The 19,422-nt window shown below is 45.1% G+C and overlaps 1 protein-coding gene across 1 annotated transcript in view; it reads left to right on the top strand.

The window, feature by feature from the left end:
* The first annotated feature begins 5,100 nt into the window (after nucleotides 1-5,100).
* The window catches only part of LOC134965675 (nicotinamide N-methyltransferase-like), a 40,128-nt gene continuing 25,806 nt past the window's right edge, over nucleotides 5,101-19,422 (top strand). The window contains exons 1-2 of the mRNA XM_063941999.1: nucleotides 5,101-5,251; nucleotides 6,278-6,485. Of these exons, the coding sequence (XP_063798069.1) occupies nucleotides 5,101-5,251; nucleotides 6,278-6,485 (359 nt within the window). The remainder of the gene's footprint in view (nucleotides 5,252-6,277; nucleotides 6,486-19,422) is intronic.

Consider the following 19,422-nt stretch of genomic DNA (forward strand, 5'->3'; position numbering starts at 1 on the left):
CACATAGTAGTAGCGCCGCTTATACATAATGCCCACAGAAGTAGTGCCGCTTATACATAATGTCCACAGTAGTAGGGCCGCTTATACATAATGCCCACAGTGGTAATGCCATTTAAACACATGTAGCTCCTGTGTAGCTCCTCCCCACTATTTCAATGTAGCTCCACCCCATTTTGGTCTGGAACAACACCACTGTCACAGGGGAGAGGGAGAGGAGGCTCCAAGCTGCCGACGCAGTGTTCTGTCATATAGTGTGACAGGCGCAGCAACCGGCAGCAGCAGGGGGGACAGAGTGGTGGAGCAGCAGGGAGGGAGAGATCCTCTCCAGCCAGGTGCCTATCTACTCTGCATCCCATTGCTGAATAGGTAGCATTGGGCCTGCTAACACAAACACTCCCTGGTGGTGTTTTACCCTAACCCCACTTCCCCAAAGCCTAACACTAACCCTCCCCCTGCAGACTAATCCTAACTCTTCCCCACATTATAAACTTAAACTTCCCCTCACCCCCTGAGGCTCACCTATTCAAAGCCATTGCAGACCTTCATTTGGAGCCGGGATTGTAATCAATGTCAGGATTCCGGCATCAGTATTCTGACTGACAGGATCCTGTGTGTCGGGATCCTGACCGGATCGCGAGTTATCATATATTTTATGAATAAAACACATTCTTATAATTTTTATCAGATGGCTAGCCTGAATCTTAGTAGTGAAGTCATTAGCAAAGGTCACACCACAGAAGAACATGACAGCATTTTTCCAGACAAGATTCAGGAGACAATACCTAACATCAGGTGGGAGAGTGACTCCAACTCACTTAAATCAAATTTACAAAAATGTGCAAGAGTCAGGACAGAACCTAGGATTTTTGTTACCAGCGGCAAGTCAGTAATTTGGAACCTACTGCCCGGTGTCTGTGCAGCAGCCTGTGCCCCCCTGTTGTATCTACAGCAGTCTGTGTTCCCCCTTCCCATATCACTGCAGCAGCCTGTGTCTCTTCCCCCATATCTCTGCAGCAGCAGCCTGTGTTTGTGCTACCCCTCCTGCAGCCACCATTCACTATACCTGGATCTTCTCCTTGCTTCTCCTTGAGACAGTGAGAGCAGCATATTCCTTACACACTGTTCTTCATAGGTAGGAAAAAAGTTTATGTGCCAGGTGATCCCAGTCCTTTTATGCCTGCGCTCTGCTGATTAGTCCAGAGGTGAAGGTACAGAACCTGGTCACAATCATCAGACCATACATCAGCTAAAAATGGGTCGGGCGAGCTATGGCCAGTACCCCAGAGACAGGGTGGCCCGAGGGCACACACCTCCTATGTCCCCCCATTAATCCAGCCCTGGTCTACCCACAAAAGCATACCCCCACCAACATGGCATGCTTCTGACTCATCACAGGTTTCCCAATTATTTTCTTTGACCATTGCAGCAGCCCCTTTCCCAGTTGCAGCCCTGCAAGATTAGTGTTTATTTGGGGTTTAGAGTCTGTACAGGAATTGACTTATAATAATGTATCTATGTATGTTCAAATGTATAGAGATACCCTGCAAGAGAACACTGGTATTTAATGACAACTGAGAGCTATTGTAAACAATAAAATTGTTCTAGGGGGTCTGAGGTCTCAAGTTTTTCCTGCTTTCCAATTAGTTAGAACCAATTTACAAACAGAATGACGAACATGCTCGCAAGACCTAATGTCAGTGTTGGTTAAACACATTCTATTAGTCCTAGATGAATGTGACAAGTAGATTGAATTACTGGGCAAAAAAAAATTGACGTTTAGCAGAAAGACCAAGATTTCAGAAGTGTTTTGCAAAAACTAAATCAGATTTGCAAGAATATGAACAGATGATCATTGAGAGGAAAAGGCAGAAATTTGCTAGAAACAAATGGAACTTCATGAGTAGAAAGATTTCCAGATAGAGTTCCAAACAGTGGCGGAACTAGCGAGCGGTGGGCCCAGGTGCAACAAAATGCTTTGCCACCCCCCCCACCCCCTCATCCCATCCAAGTCAACCCCCTAACCCCTGGAGAGGATCTGGTGAGGGGGACCTGCTCAGTTCCAGGGAAATGGACACCTAGCAACATTGCCGTAACTAGACATTTCAGCGCTGTGTGCAAGAAACGCCATCGGCACCCCCTCCTTTATGTAAAATAGGGGCAGTGCGTGCCGTAGGCGCGCTCCAAAAATATAGGGGCGTGGTTTCATGGGGAAGGGGTGTGGCCACAAAATAATACCAATTCATTTAGCGGTGCACAGTAGTCTCCATTATTCAAATTACGCTGCACAGTAGCACCACTACACCAGGTAGTGCCCCTTTTACACATTACGGCGGACAGATTCCCCTTTTTACACATTACGGCAGACAGAGTCTCCCTTTTACCATTGTGCAGACAGCGTCCCCATTTTACACATTACAGCAGACAGCGTCCCCTTTTTACACATTGCGGCAGACAGTGATCCCTTTTTACACATTACGGCAGACAGCGTCTCCTTCATTTACACATTGTGGCAGACAGCGTTTCCTTTTTACACATTACTCACCCTGCACTGTCACACATACCCACTAACCCGCACTGTCACACATGACCACTCACCCTGCACTGTTACATATTCCCACTCACCCTCCGCACTGTCACACATGACCACTCACCCCGCACTGTCACACATGACCACTCACCCCGCACTGTCACACATACCCACTCACCCGCACTGTCACACATGACCACTCACCCTGCACTGTTACATATTCCCACTCACCCTGCACTGTCACACATGACCACTCACCCTGCACTGTTACATATTCCCACTCACCCCGCACTGTCACACATGACGACTCACCTCGCACTGTCACACATGACAATTCACCTCGCACTGCCACACATGACCACTCGCTGCAACACATTTTCACTCACCCACACTGTCACCCGACTACAACCACAAAGAAAGTCATGTTTCTAACTATGTGCCTCCCCTCTGCCCGTCTATGCTGCATCTAGGGGTCTCATCTCCTCCCCTCCACAGGCACATATACTCCAGCCAGCAGCAGGTATTTGCTATGGCTGTAGGCTGCTGGCTTTCAGTTTCAGTGAACAGTCGTGGGGGAAGGCATGGGTAAAAAGATCCCCCTCGCTCTCACCTTGCACAGGATAGACAGAGATCCCCCTTCTCCTGCAGCATGATTACAGACATAGGGCTCTGGAGAGCGGCACAGTCACAGTCTAAGCGCGGCGTTTACACTGCGTCCCAGCAGTCTCCTCTCTGCATGCGTGTGACATCATGCGCACATGCATCATGATGTCACACGCACAACACATTTAATGTACAGTGACAGGTGAGCACTAGAGGATCCGGCACCCGGCAGCTGTCTAATAACGGACAGCGTGCCGGGACCATGAAAAGCCCAGCACTCGTCCAGTTCAGCCGTGCCCTGTCGGCGGGGCCTTGCGGTAAAACTGGTGGCAGGCGGCATGTAATGAGTCAGTTTGACTCATTACATGCCGCTGGCATTGGGCACCTTGACAGTGGCGGGCCCCAGTGCAAGGCACTGCTTGCACTGGCGGTAGTTCTGCCACTGGTTCCAAATCCAACAGTGAAGCCCCAATACCCTGCAACAATCAGTACTTGTCTAATCTAATGCAGAGGAAACAACAAATTCCACCTCTATCACCTCAGGTCTACCATTTTTAGAGATTCCTCAGGGATCCAAAGAAAGGTATCGAACACTCAGAGGCTGTGCATTAGGGGATCCAGTCAGGATCCTGGCGGTCGGGTCCCCAGCTGTCAGAATACTGGTGTTGGAATCCTAAAACTACTTGGAATGCCGACACTGGAATCCTGAATAGGGTCACCAGCCTGGTGCCAAGATCCCAACCGCCGGGATCCCAAATAAGCATCTGCTGGCTGCTGGAGAGGTAAAACCTGAGGGGGGAGGGCAGAGTTAGGTTTAGGCTGTGGAGGGAGTGTTAGGCTGCAGCCCAGCAGTGTTAGGTTTAGGCTGTGGGGAGGGGGGCTTAGGTTTAGGCACCCCCAAGGAGGGTTAGGGTGAGGTTGCGGGTGGTGGGAGGGTTAGGAATAGGCTTCAGGGAGGGGGGTTACTTTAAGGCATCACCAGGGATGGTTTGACTGCAGGGATGGGAGGGTTTGGTTTATGCTGATAGAAAGGTGGGTTAGGGTTAGTGGGCCAGAGAGGGAAGGTAAGTATACTTACCTTTTCCTGTCAGTAATCTGATCATCGGGCTGCAGTGTTCAGTATTCTGAGAGCTGACATCACAACCACTTGCATTTCAATCCCAACCCATGCATGGGAACGGAAGGAAGAACAAGTGATCAAAGGCTATGGGAGACACCAATTCCCCAGCACCAATCACAAGGGACCAACAGAGGACCAACAGGAGAAAATAGGTGACAAAAAATTATTTGCAGTTGATCAATCTTACTAGGATTGTGTTTACTCCTGACCACATATCAGTCTTCCAAAAGGTATTAAATTTCTCTTTCACTAAGACATTTCTTTGATTTGAATGGGAAAAGGATCTATACCTGTTTGGAAATAAATACCTGCTTACTACATTCTTTGTAAATCATAAGAAGGAATTTACAACCTCAACACCTATGATCAATAGGGATGAGCGGGTTCAGATCTCAGAGATCCAAATCCCCTTGAACTTCATGATTCGAGCCAGGATCCGAGTCCGGCTTGGACTTCCCACCTTTCTCGGATTCCAGATCAAGGCAAAATGTCATCATCCTGCTGTCAGATTCTCGCTGGTTTGGGATTCCTTATAAGGAGCTGCGTGTCGCCGCCATTTTCACTCCAGACTTTGAGAGTGAGGGAGACAGACCTCTGTCTCTCTGTTTGTGTTGGTGTCGCGTGGGGTCACTGTGTGTGTTGTTACAACATTTAAATATAAATTGAAAAAGAATTAGTATGATGATTTATTTTGCTTTATAATTCATCATGTGATAACACAGATAACCTGGTTACTGATGAATATACATATCTGGATCCTGGTGAATATACTGTACACAGATATTCTGGGCCAGTCACATATAAGAGGGAAGACGTGAGAGTCAGCCAGTCTGTGATACAGGAATACAAGATGGATTCCAGCGCCCATAAATTCTATCCTGTACACGGCTTTGATTCTAGAGAATATCTGGAAACATATTTTTCTAACAAACAAGAAATGGGCTTTGGAGATGATTCAATAAAATTTCCAATGGAATGTTTAGACCGTGCATTCAGTGAGGGTATGTATATTATACTATACTGACAGGATGTATACTATACTATACTATACTATACTGACCAACTTACCCTAGTGTGAGTGATTGCATGTACATGATTGTGTATTAGTGAATTTAGACTGTTCTCTCCAATGCATAAAGTGCTTGGACTATATAAATAAATTGTAATAATGATACTTTATGATGGAGGTAAGATTATATATTTATATGCATTAGTTAAAGTGAAGGAATTACTTTTTTAATTTGCTAAATGCAATGCCTATGAGTCTGTCTTTGATGACGTAACATGACTGTGTACAGTACATACTGATTGCCATTGAGTGTTAGGAATATGCATTACATCATTATATCTGTCACTGACATACTGCAGTTACTGTATATTGAGTGTAGATGAAAGAATCCTGTGTAATCACACTGTCAGATGATAAGGACTAGCAGGGGCAACAGTTTGTTTCCATGCCAAGTTCTGTTGTGCTTTGTGTACAGTCACACACAAACATACGGAGTTGCATATCATATTAATCAGCCCAGTCTCCTGGTACGGGCTAGGTGCATTGCACTGCAACTGACGCTAGAAGGGAGAACTTGTGGCTCACTTGCACCAGGCATCAGTGATATCTAAGTGTGCATGTTTCCTAAGAGTTTACATTATGGCACATTATGGACACTTCTGAGGTCTGTAAATGTCTGTGTGAATATGCAGGAAAAGTGACCCCAGTTACTGGAAATGCTGATCAAAGAAATACTTACACATACCACATACATTACCCTGAAGCAGCAACAGGTGTGTTGTGAGGAAGTGGCTTACCTGTATCTAGGGATGTACGGGTTCTCACTTGTGTTGGATAACCAATAAGATAAATCTGGATAAATCTAAACTTGCAATAAATGTGGCAAAACGTACTGAGTAAATAACCCGCACATCTCTACCTGTAACAGGACATTACAGAATGATGCATAGTAGAGTACAGTAGATGCTACATGTTACAGTATATTACACTCTGTAATCACTGGGGTCTTTCCCTGCAGGTCACATTAAGGGAGATCTTTTGATTGACATCAGTATTGGATCCCTCATTCATCATCTCTATGCAGCCAGTGGATATTTCAAACAGATCCTTGTGCTGAAGGTCTCTGAGCAATGTATTATGGAGCTGAACAAATGGATTAACACACGTACCGGAGCGTTTGATTGGTCTCACATAATGCCATATATTAAATGGACAGAAGGAAACAGGTAAGAAAACATATCTCCCAAAACATCTATCAAGTGTAAACACAGTGTCAGCACTTTTCTAAATGCTTTACACTGGGCCTCATTAGCCTGGGCTGAAAGAAATATCTCTGCGGTAAAGCGCATAACATGGTCTCTTGTTACATGTAGTTCACCAGACTTAGCTAATATTACTAAAACCCAAACTGTTTAATTATTTTATTTGAAATAAACAACTTGCTCAAATCCCTGGGTTTTAAATTCATTAATAGCCTAGATACATATGGATTCTTCTTCTCTTCTCTCCTGAAGTAGCGCAATCAGTAAAAAAAAATAAAAAAAAATTGTGGGGGACATTAAGTTGCACCTTGCAGAATATAGACATGAATTATTCAAAAAGAGCCTAGTAGCACATTACTGGCGTGAGTCTGGCTGCATTATGGGAAACCGTTCTGTTGGCTGTTAGTTATTAATCTCTTGTGGTAAATGAATGAGCATATTATTAAGTTAGATCTATAAAAGTTCTGGCATCTTATTTTATAAGTCGGATCCAGCCAGTGGCGGTCTGGGATTGGGCATGGTGCCATCTGCCACTTGGGCCGGTATAAATTTGAGCTTCTGGGCCACCTGCAGCCACACTCTGCTTGCACATGGCCAGCTGTGGGAGGCAGGAAGGAGGTAGATAGAGAGGATGCTCCCCACCTGGCCGCTCTGCACTATAACACAATAAGAGTAGCTGGCCAGACAGCTCTACCTCCCTGAGCTCCTCTCTTACTGACAGTCAGGTGTGACTACGCATGTGCATCGGGGTGGTGCGTGCCGCTGCTGGGGAGCTTGCCATCATCGGACAAGGGGGGTCATTCCGAGTTGCTCGCTCGTTGCAGATTTTCGCAACGGAGCTATTACTGCGAAAATGCGCATGCACATGGTACGCAGTGCGCATGCACGAAGTATTTTAGCACAAAACTTAGTAGATTTACTCATGGCAGAACGAAGAATTTTCATCGTTGAAGTGATCGGAGTGTGATTGACAGGAAGTAGGTGTTTCTGGGCGGAAACTGACCGTTTTCAGGGAGTGTGCGGAAAAACGCAGGCGTGCCAGGATAAAACGCGGGAGTGTCTGGAGAAACGGGGGAGTGGCTGTCCGAACGCAGGGCGTGTTTGTGACGTCAAACCAGGAACGAAACGGGCTGAGCTGATCGCAGTGTAGGAGTAAGTCTCGAGCTACTCAGAAACTGCTAAGAATTTTCTATTCGCAATTCTGCTAATCTTTCGTTCGCAATTCTGCTAAGCTAAGATACACTCCCAGAGGGCAGCGGCCTAGCGTGTGCAATGCTTCTAAAAGCAGCTAGCGAGCGAACAACTCGGAATCACCCCCAAGAAGAGCTGAGCAGCCACAGGAGACTAGGCAAAAGTAGAGCAGGTAAGTTTGTTTGTACTGCTGAGGGGTGGTTATTGGAGGAACCAGGACGATTACTGTGGAATGGGTGGGGAGAGAGGAGTGTGCTGTGGGGTGGACACTTAAGGGGCCTGAGTAGGGGGTTGATGTGTGGTGGTGGTTGTTGAAGGGGTGAGTGCACTGAAAGGAGATGATGTGAGATGGACATTAAAAGGGTTAGGGAGTGATGTGAGATGGATATTGTAGGGGGGTGCTGTGTGGGGTGGATATAGAAGGGGGAGTTCTGTGATAACTGGACATAAAAAGGGGGAAGGGTGCTTGAGGTAGACATGGAAAGGGGGTGAGTGCCGGGTGGTCAGCATTGAAGGTGCAGGGGGCCAGTGAGGTTGTTATTAAAGGTGGGCAGTGCATATTCCATGTCCATCCCGGACAGTGAAGGCCCCGGTGGGACAGCTGTGAGGTGGATATTGATGGGTCCGGAGTGCTGTGGGGTGGTTGTTAGGAGGGACAGGGGAAGTGGGGGGTGCAATGAAGTAGATTGTAGAGAAAAGGGGAGGACTGTGAGGTGAACTTTGAAAGGGATGGGGGTGACACATAGACAGTGAAGTAGAACGTAAGTGCTGTAAGGGGCCAGTGAGGGTGTTGGTGAGTGCCCTGAGGTGGACAGTGAGTTCTGTTGCTGGTATAGTGAGGCCAGTGTGTGCTGTGCGGTCAGTGTGTGAAATGTGGAGGAAAGGATAAGTGGGTTAGCTGTGAGGTGAGTGTTGCAAGGGGCTCAGTGTCATTCCTGACACATACCCCTCCAATCTATCCTCAATGCTGCTGCCCAGCTCATCTTCCTCACCTACGCACTACATCCACCTCCCCTCTATTACAAGCCCTTCACTGTTTCCCCTTCCCCTTCAGAATCCATTTTAAGCTTCTCACACTCACTTACAAAGCCCTCTCCCAATACTCTCCCGTTACATTTCTGACCTTATGTCCCTTTACACTACCACACATCCTCTTCACTCTGCTAATGCACGCCGCCTCTCCTGCCTACTTACTACTTCCTCCCACTACTACCTACAAGAATATGCACGTGCTGCTCCCTTTCTCTGGATTCCTCTACCTTTCCCCCTCAGACTATCCACCTCTCTACAAAACTTCAAACGGCTCTCAAGATACACGTCTTCACCAAATCCAGCAATCTCTCATCCTAAGCCCTCTGTGGCCCACGCCCACTTAATACCCCATCTGTGTCACTTCTGTCTGTGTGTCCCTCCTCTTTAGAGTATAAGCTTTCACGGGCAGGTTCCTCTTCCCTCATGTGCTTTTATGTCTCTTATCCTATCTTCTTTTTTATACTCACTTTGTAGTCACCGAATACCTCAGTTTTCTGCTGCCCTGACACTTATTTCATTGCTGTTTACTGGCGCAGTTATATTTATATACCCTGTACTTGTCCTATATTGTATTGAATTGTAAGTCACTGTCTTCATGTTTTGCTTATTTGTTTACTCTGTAATTGAGCGCTGCAGATCCCATGTGGTGCCATATAAATATACGATAATAATAATAAATATAATAATAATATGGAAGGAACAGACAGAGACAGAGAGATATAGAGGGGGTAATGAGGGGACAGGGAGGGGAGATATGTGGGTAAGGGCTGGTAGGAAAGCAGGGACCACTTGGTTGCATTTGCCCCCCAGGCTGAAAGTTGCCGGCCAGGATGCTGCATTCTGCATTAGTGGGAACCAGTATACGAGGAAAGGATATAGGACCCTATTCAGTAAGGATTGTACATTCTGCTAAACAACACAATTTACAATCATTTTGCTTGCATACTGCGGGCCACCGATCACAGGGCACGGCCACCCAGCATGCAGCCCACAGCCCACCCACTGTGATCGTGCTGAAATTGTGGACGGCTTCTGCCGGCACAGCCTGGCTGCGGTGGTAGGAGGCCTGCCGCCATATTTTTGATCAGAGTGGCTGAGTCTGATGTCACGCAGCTGCTCTGATAACGCCCACGCCACACACCCCATTCAGAAGTCTCCGCCCCGGTTTCCCTCCTGCCGCCCCTCCCCCCCCACCCGCAATGCTTTGTCTCCGCCTTGGAAATGGAGCATTGCCACCCCCACCCCCACCCTGCGAATGCCTCTGCCTGTCAATCAGGCAGAGGGGTTCGTATGTACTTTGGGTTACCCACAGTAAATGCGGGCGCATGCACATAATGCCCCCTGTACCAGTGACGCTTATACAAGATGCAATGCTCCCTGTAGCAGTGATGCTTACACAAGCAACACCCGCTGTACCAGTGACGCTTACACACGCAACACCCCCTGTACCAGTGACGCTTACACACGCAACACCCCCTGTACCATTGATGCTTATACAAAATGCAATGCTCCCTGTAGCAGTGACACTTACACAAGCAACACCCCCTGTACCAGTGATGCTTGCACACATAATGCCCCCTGTACCAGTGACGCTTGCACATGCAACACCCCCTGTATCAGTGATGTTTACACACGCAACACCCCCTGTACCAGTGACACTTGCACACGTAATGCCCTCTGTAGCAGTGATGCTTACACACATTATGCTGCACAGTCACACATACACACATACACATACTGTACATACATTACACACATACAGTACAGTCACACATACATATACACAGATACTGTATACATACACACACAGATACTGTATACGTATACACTCACACACACTTTCACTCTTTCCAGCCACTTGCATAAAGAAGTCTGGCAACTCGTCCTTCTGTTTTGCAGGCTGCAGCCTTGCCCCGTGTTGCCCCCCCATTCCCGTGTAGCTCCTCCCTTTAAGATCCGCCCAGCACACTGCACTGTAAGGTGAGTGTGTGACAGGGGAGGGGGAGAGGATGCTTCATGATGCCGGCGCCATTGCCTGTCATAGAGCGTGACAGGCGCAGCAGCTGGCAGCAGCATGTATAGATAGATCTACTGTATATATACATTCTTTTCTTTTAATGCAATTCCATCAACGTCATCGGCTAAGACCGATGCCCAATGTCATAGAGGCCATGCAAAATCCAAGAAGCAAAAATGAATAACCAAAAAACAATTATCTGATAAGAAACATAAAATTGCAAGTATGCCATTCACGACACAAAGTGGCAAGGAAAGGCTAAGGCTTTGGCCTATGTTCATGACTGGTAGATCAGCTTCTCATGAAGATGGAAGCCCTCCTCCCTCTTGAAAAAGAAAAAAAAAATAAAGCACAGGAAAAAACAACTGTGCATTCAGAGTTATTAAAAATCCCCAAGGAGAATCCAAGTGTGCCTAGGCCTTACCTTCCAAAGACTGTATGGGAAGATGAGGCTCCTATGACCATTTTCACACCATCTGCAAATGCTGGGAGGAGCACTGCCATCCAGTTGCTGATATTGAGATTGAGGATGTCACTGTAGAAGTACACCAGGATGAGGAAGTTATTGGTGTAGCTGGCGCTGAGGAGGAAGTTGATGATGAGGATTCTGATGGTGATGTGGTTTGTTTGAATAAGGCACCAGTTGAGACAGTTGTTGGCCATGAGATGAAAACGCTCTTTGTCATGCATGGGCAAAATACCAAAAAATCCGTCTCTTCGGTGTGGAATTATTTCTCTGTGAGGATGTAAACACTGAAGGGGGTGAAGAATCGAAGGATGAGGATGACATGTTGCCTCTGTAAAGCCAGTTTCTGCAAGGAGTGAATAATTGCTTTTTTTTTGTTGGGGGCCCAAACAAAGCAATCATTTATGCCACAGTCATATGGAAAACCATTTCGCTGAAATGCTTTGTTTGTTAAGGTGTGCATGTCCTGTTTATAAAACATAAGGGTGGGAAGGCAAGAGTACAATTTCATCTTGCACGTCTTTTCTTTGTCTACCACATCATTCCAGGGGTGCTGCCCCTCTGCCCTATGAGTCCATGGTTGCTGTCCCACTGCTATTTAAGTCCAGGGGTGCTGTTGCCTGCCTATGTAATTATCCAGGGTTGCTGCCTATGCTGTATAAGACCAGGGGTGTTGCCTATCTGCTGTATAAATCCAGAGGCACTGCCATATAATTCCAGAGGTGCTGCTGTATTTGATCCTAGCTTTAAAATAAAACCTAGAGCAGAATATCAAACAAGCTTCAACATCACAACCAGATTTATGTAAACATATAGCCGCAAAGTTAGAAATGGAAATTGCAATTTTGACAAAGCGTTTTTTTAATAAAGTGAAGAGAGACCACATTTGTGGCCAAAGTCTGTCAGACTCAGAAGAGACAATCATAATCCACTGGAACGTGACATGGCAACATCTACTACTTCATTTTCTCTGGCAACTGCCGGAGAAAACTAGATTCTCTAAACACACCTATGTCTTTATCTCTGCCATATAATTCCAGGGGTGCCCATTCTGAACCCGTTTATCTCTAGTAGATATATATTCTAGTGTGCACTGTGTACCCAGCATTAGAGAGAGGTTCTTCTCAATTATTTCATGTTAGAGACTCAAATGAATGGCTCCATTTAGTCAATCTTAATTTTGATTTATTATTAATGTTCCACATTTTGGGATTATTTACAAGATGCACATTTGTTGTACAGGGTACTTTTCCTTTATTTTGTAAATGTTTTCTCCTTAATAATTGTACAATATAAGGGCTACATAGGGTTATCGCAAGACCTTGTGGTGTTAGAAGAACAGAGTTTCAGAGATCTTCCTTTTCATCAGCTTTCCATTGCACTGCAGCACTAGATGGGCCAGGAGTTCATGTGACGCACAAACAGTTACTGAATAAGGCCCAGTATGGAGTCTCATGGTGGTTTACAGCCAGGAAGAAATCTGGCTTGCCAGACTGAGGCATTCTGTGGGAAAAGAGGTTAGCATTGCTTCCTCCCACAGTCCTACTTGTAGTATGAAAAGAGTTTAGACTGTGGAGTGGTAATCTCCACTAGGGCTTGGGCTGAATTACAAAAAAAAAATCACTGCACGGTCCTGCTTAGTACTGTACCGAACCCACCCGAACTCAACTTGCCCCATCCAGGGTTGCTGTGGGGGCTCAGGAGAGGCTGATAAAACATCTGCTGTGCTGCTTTCTTTAAAAAAAAATGAATAACATAAACAAGACACACAGGTATGCTCACATGCATGTAACTGGGACACACAGGTATGCTCACATATGTGTTACTGGGAGCTGAGAAAAATGAAATGAAGGCTTCTGTCACAAAATATAAAAATTGAAATGCAATTAAAAATTGAAAAAAAGAAACCCACGAGATTTTTAAAAAAATTAAGTCTCCAGACTACGTGGATGGGAAAATATAAAATCTTGATCCTGTGGTATACACCAGTTTATTTGCATCCCAGCATTAAATCCAAGATTATCTTAATTCCTTAAAATGGAGAAGGGGGTACAAATTAGGAGGCTTTGGCCCCTAGTTTTTCAGTTTGTCCAGTAATGTGGTAATTATACATTTGCTTGGTTAAAGCCCTTTCTGTTCCATACCAATATAGGAGTGGAATTGAAAGCTTGTATGTTGTTCCTGATTGTGTGTGCATCTCTAATTTTTAATCACCTTCTTGACACTGTCCTCTTCCTCTTGCCTCTTCTCATAATGTAAAAAGTCATCAAATATGGAGGTGGTATGTTTGTAGCTAGCTATGATTCGAAGAACCTTTTCCAGGGGGACCACCTGTCGCTGAAATTATGGGTTTATTAAACTGTGCATGTCCTGTTTAGACAACATAAGGGTGAGTGGGAGGGCCCCAGGACAATTCCATCTTGCACCTAATTTCTTTTGCATTATGTGATCTTTGGGGTCTAGTTGTTAAAACTGCCATCCTGTCTGAAACTGCAGTGCCACTCCAAGATGGGCCACGAGTTTGTGCCACAGACTTGTGTCGCTAAGCTTAGTCATCCAGCTACCTCGGTGAAACATTTTGGCCTAAAAATAATATTGTGAGGTGTGAGGTGTACAGAATAGACTGGAAATGAGTGGAAAGAAATGTTATTGAGGTTAATAATACTGTAGGATCAAAAATGCCCCCAAATTCTGTAATTTTAGCTGTTTTTATGTTTGTTTGTTTGTTTGTTTGTTTGTTTATTTGTTTTAAATCCAGATCCAAAACCAAAACTAGAAAGGGTGGTTTTGGCAAAACCAACTCAGATACAAAACAAAAAACAAAAAACCTGAAAAGTGTTCACCGCACATCTCTACTTAATACAGTATGTTTACCTTTAGATCTAGGCTTCAGCACCACAAATGACCTGTGAACCATATAACAAGATCTTACTCCTGACAGAAACTCTGGTCCAAACAGGTCTTCATGTGAAAGACTAAAATACTCCAGACCATAGGTGTTTCTACAATGGGTGCAGTGTGTGCGGTGCACACGGGCACCTGAGTGTTATTCTATACAAAACTTCAGACTGTAACAATCATAATAAATGTTTCTGTGCTAACAGATTACTTTGGATACTAATAGCCAGGACTGCACTAATCACACAAACAAGGACATTCATACAGTATATCTATTGCTTTTTATTAATTCCGCTGATATCAGCTTTTTTATTGTGTTATATTTGTTTTTGTTTTTTTGTGTGAACATTATGGTTTGTTTTCTATGCATATTAAATGTATCTCATTTGTACTTTACATTCCCGGCTCTTCTGACTGATAAACCTATTATTTAGAAAGCGAAGTTTCTGATCCCATGAGCACTTCTATTTATTCTGTTTCGAGCATACAGATTACCCTTCCTTTCTGCCTTGCCCAGGACATATAGCAGAGGACCTGCTGCAACTATCATTTTGATTATTTTTCTCAGAGTTTTATTTAAGAAATCAGCAGTTTATCAAACAATAATGTATTAAGAATTGCATCAAAAAATGGGAGAAAGAATTGGCTCATCCCCCAAGAACCATCCCTTACACTCTCTACATCTGAGGTCCATACTATACGCATCTTCCAACCTGTCCATCTACGAGTAGCTGTCATTTACCACCCCCCTGGTATGTCCTCCAAATTCCTTGACAACTTTGCTTCCTGGCTTCCTAACTTCCTTTCTTCTGACATTCCCTCCATTATCTTAGGCGACTTCAACATCCCAATTGATATCCCCACAAAATCCTCTGCCTCTAAACTCCTTAACCTTACATCTTCACTTGGTCTCTCCCAATGGACCTCCTCCCCCTCCCATGTGAAAGGGAGCACACTGGATCTGGTCTTCATTCATCGCTGTGATAATTCTGATTACTCCAACTCCCCATTTATCCTCTCAGACCACCACCTGCTCTACTTTAACTTATCACTCTCTGCTACTCCATCTCTACCTCCTAAGGCTACCATCACTAAATGCAACATTGAGGCTATCGACACCACTTCCCTATCCTCCCTACTCGACTCACTTCTCCCTCCTATACTGTCTCTCTCATGCCCTGAACAAGCCACATCCGTGTACAATGCTTCCCTTACTTCTGCTCTCAACTCTGTTGCTTCACCAACCAATATTCGCCCTCGCAGATCAATACCTCAACCGTGGCACACCAAATGCACCAGAGATATGCAAAAATGCTCACATATTGCTGAGTGACAGTGGAGGAAATCACGCTCCAAGACAGACTTTCTCCATTTCAAACTTATGTTCTCTTAATTCAGTGTTGCCCTTTCCTTCACTAAACAGTCATACTTCCAAAATTTCATATCCTCCCAGTCTGCCAATCCATGGCGCCTCTTTGCCACTCTCAACTCCCTCCTCTGCCCACCCGCATCTTGTCTCCCCCTCACTCTCTGCTCTTGACTTTGCCACTTACTTCACATACAAAATTGACTCCATACATAAGGACATTGCATCCCACCAAAGATATCAGCAACCACCCACCTCCTATCCCTTACCAACCCTACCATTCTCTCTTACCAACTCTGACATCTTTTTCCCATGTATCTGGTGAGGAAGTCATGGCCCTTATCCGTTCCTCAACCCCTCCACCTCCTCACTTGAAGCTGTCCCCTCCCACCTCCTCCGCTACCTCTCTCTCTCTGTCTGCGCCCTTCTTGCCCACCTCCTCACTCTCTCCCTCTCATCAGGAACTGTCCACTCTGCCTTCAAGCAAGCAGTCATCTCACCTATTTTTAAAAAAACCTACCCTTGATCCACACACTCTCTCCAACTATCGACCAATCTCTCTCCTTCCTTTTGCCTCCAAACTCCTTGAGCGTATTGTCTATAATTACCTGACTGCCTTTCTTTCCTCCCACTCACTACTTGACCCATTCCAGTCTGGCTTCCATTCTCTCCACTCCACTGAAACTGACCTCACAAAAGTCTGCAATGACCTCCTATCTGCTAAATCCAAGGGTCACTATTCTTTGCATATTCTCCTTGACCTCTCTACTGCCTTTAACACTGTGGACCACCCTCTCCTTCTGCAAATCCTTCATTCCCTTGATTTATGTGATACTTCCCTCTCCTTGTTGTCCTCCAACCTCTCTGACCGTTCCTTCTCTGTCTCCTCTCATGGCTCCACCTCCCCCCACTTTCACTAACTGTAGGAGTCCCCAAAGGCTCTGTTCTCTCTAGGAGAACTCATTAGCTCTTTTGACTTACAATATCAACTCTATGCTGATACGAATATCTCCACACCATGAGGCTCCAGCTGGGGCTATGTTGTGGATGAAACCAGCACTCCACAGTATTTAGACAGTTTGTGTCATTTATTGTGCAAATTCAGCAAATATATACCATCACAAGCGGGTTGGTTAGTGCAAATTCAGCAATTTTGTAAACATAGTTCAGGTCTAGTCAAATATCTCACGTATCCCGTGTGTGCTGGGGATCCATGTCCTACCCAGCCTGATCTCCCAACAGCTGTTTCGGCTATCGCCGTCGTCAGGGGAGTTGTTACCACCGATCTGCTACCCTTGTCACTTTATACCCATACATAATTAAAAACACCGTGCTCACCTGTTTCCACACTCCTCGTTATCCCCGTCAGCTGGTGCCGAAAGGCGCGTCCGCCCCGTCGCCCGGACATCGCGGCGCTCAGTGTTGATGTCATCCGGCTCAGTCCCCTGCTGCCGGGCCACTCCCATTGTATACTCCGTCGCCTGGGTAACGGAAGACACCGTCATAGCGTGCCACCCCTTAGTGACGCGTGTCCAGTGTTCCCCGCCCTCTTGACGAGCGGAGATAAATTCATTGGTCCGCCTTTACAAGGGATCCGCCTTCTGTGACATCAGTCCATAGCCTCCTCGAATCCGAATAACAGAGCCCCGTCGCCCAGCAACATCTGCAGCGGGGATTTAAAAAAGAGGAATGACGGAAATGTAGTAATATCTACAACCATGGAATTTTAAACCTTAACCCATATACTACCCTCAAAAATGTCTATATCCAACATATAACGAGAGTCATTAACTGATATGTACACAAAATGTGCATGGCTGGATATCGTTAATGCATAATCCTATCAATAAATATCATCAGCCACCCAGTATATGCCCTCATCATATCCCATATAGACAATCATCCCAACTACATAGGTAATTTGATATACATTATAGTTTATATGGAAAAGGTATTCGCTCAAGGAAATCAGCTTCAATGAACAGCAAGCCTGATATAGATCTAAATCCTATCTTAATTTACAAAAAACAAGACAAAATCAATTCCTCATTAAGCCCTGCAGGGGCCATAGCGTTCAGTTGGTAAATCCACCGACTCTCTTGTTTCAGTAACAGCTTGTTACGATCACCACCTCTCCTAAGCGGTGGTATATGGTCCAGCGGCATACACTTAAAGTCCTTTAATTTATGTCCGCAACTAGCAAAATGCTTGGCTACCGGTGGTGTGTTAGTTTCCACTATTTGTAGAGCTTTTTTGATTGAAGACCGATGCATCGAAATTCTTTCCTTTAGCATGCGAATCGTTTTGCCCACATAGATCTTTCTACATGGACATACTATAATGTAGGTCACAAATCGGGTTTCACATGTCATCCTGTGTCTCAACACATATTTATCACCCGATATTGGATGTATAAATTCATTCCCCGTCAGCATGAAGGGGCAATTAGCACAACTGCCACATTTGAAGGCTCCCTTCTGCAAACTGAGCCAGTTGCTATTGGACACCGTTCCAGGACTGACATCAGCATGTGAGATACGTTCCTTCAGATTCCTACTCCTTTTATAGCTGAAAAGGGGTGTGTGGGCGCAGAATCTACTTAAGGACGGGTCAGTCTGGACTATGTGCCAATGCTTAAGTATTGATTTTTTGACCAAACCCGATGTGATGGCATAGGTACTGGTAAAAACCAGCCGTTCAGTTTCTCCTTGTTTAATCTTCGGGATTAATAGATCCTCCCGTTTCAGACCCAAACATTTGGTCACAGCCTCTTTTACCTCCACCGGATTGTATCCACGGTCAATGAACTTCTGCCCCATATTTGCCAGAGCCTCCGGCAGTTTGGTTCGATCCGATGTGATCCGAGTCACCCTTAATAGCTGTGAGTAGGGGAGTCCCTTTTTTAAAGGTTGCGGATGAAAGCTGGACGCCATCAAAAGCGTGTTCTTGTCGGTGGGTTTCCTGAAGATATTAGTAGTGAAACATCCCTTCTCAATCCCCACCATAACGTCTAGATACTCCATGTTCACCCGACTGTAACGATATGTGAATCTAATCGATTCAGGCCTGCTGTTCAACTTGTCTACAAATTCTACAAGAGTTTTCTCACCACCAGTCCACAGCATGAAAAGATCATCAATAAATCTAACATAAAAAATTATGTGATTTGAAAAAATTGAATCATTCATAATCTTTTCTTGTTCATAATCATACATAAACAAATTAGCGTACGACGGGGCCATGTTCGACCCCATCGCCGTACCGTGTAACTGTAAATAAAAAGAATTGTTGAACAAAAAATAATTTTTGTGTAAAATAACTTCAATTAATAATAATAAAAAATCAACTGGTGGACCCACATAGTGTGGACTGGTGGTAATGACTTTCCTCACTGATTCAATACCATCAGTGTGGTTAATACTGGTGTACAAACTAGACACATCCAGAGTCACCAAAAGACAATCACTAGGCGGCCTACCAAACTCAGTCAATTTGTTAATGAAATCTGTCGTGTCCTTAACAAAGTAGGGAGTATGTTGTACCACCGGTTGTAGGTGGTAATCTACATATTGGGACAGGGGTTGTCCTAAGGAACCTCTAGAGGAGATAATCGGTCTACCCGGAGGATCCACTAAACTCTTGTGCACCTTCGGCAAGATGTACAAGAGTGGGATCCTCGGGTAGTCCTGGGTGAGAAACTTCTCGGTCTGTTCATCAATCCATGCATTGCTGAGCCCTAATTGTATAATGGAGTCTATTTCTTTTTTGTAGTTCAGTGTCGGATCAAATAGTAGTTGTTTATAGCAAGTTGTATCTGACAACTGCCTCATGACCTCACTAATGTAGTTGATTTTATCAAGTATTACAATGCCCCCGCCTTTATCGGCGGGGCGTATAACAATCTGGGCATTGTCATTCAACGTTTTTATTG

This window comes from Pseudophryne corroboree, chromosome 10 (assembly GCF_028390025.1).
Source record: "Pseudophryne corroboree isolate aPseCor3 chromosome 10, aPseCor3.hap2, whole genome shotgun sequence".
NCBI classification, from domain to species: Eukaryota; Metazoa; Chordata; class Amphibia; order Anura; family Myobatrachidae; genus Pseudophryne; species Pseudophryne corroboree.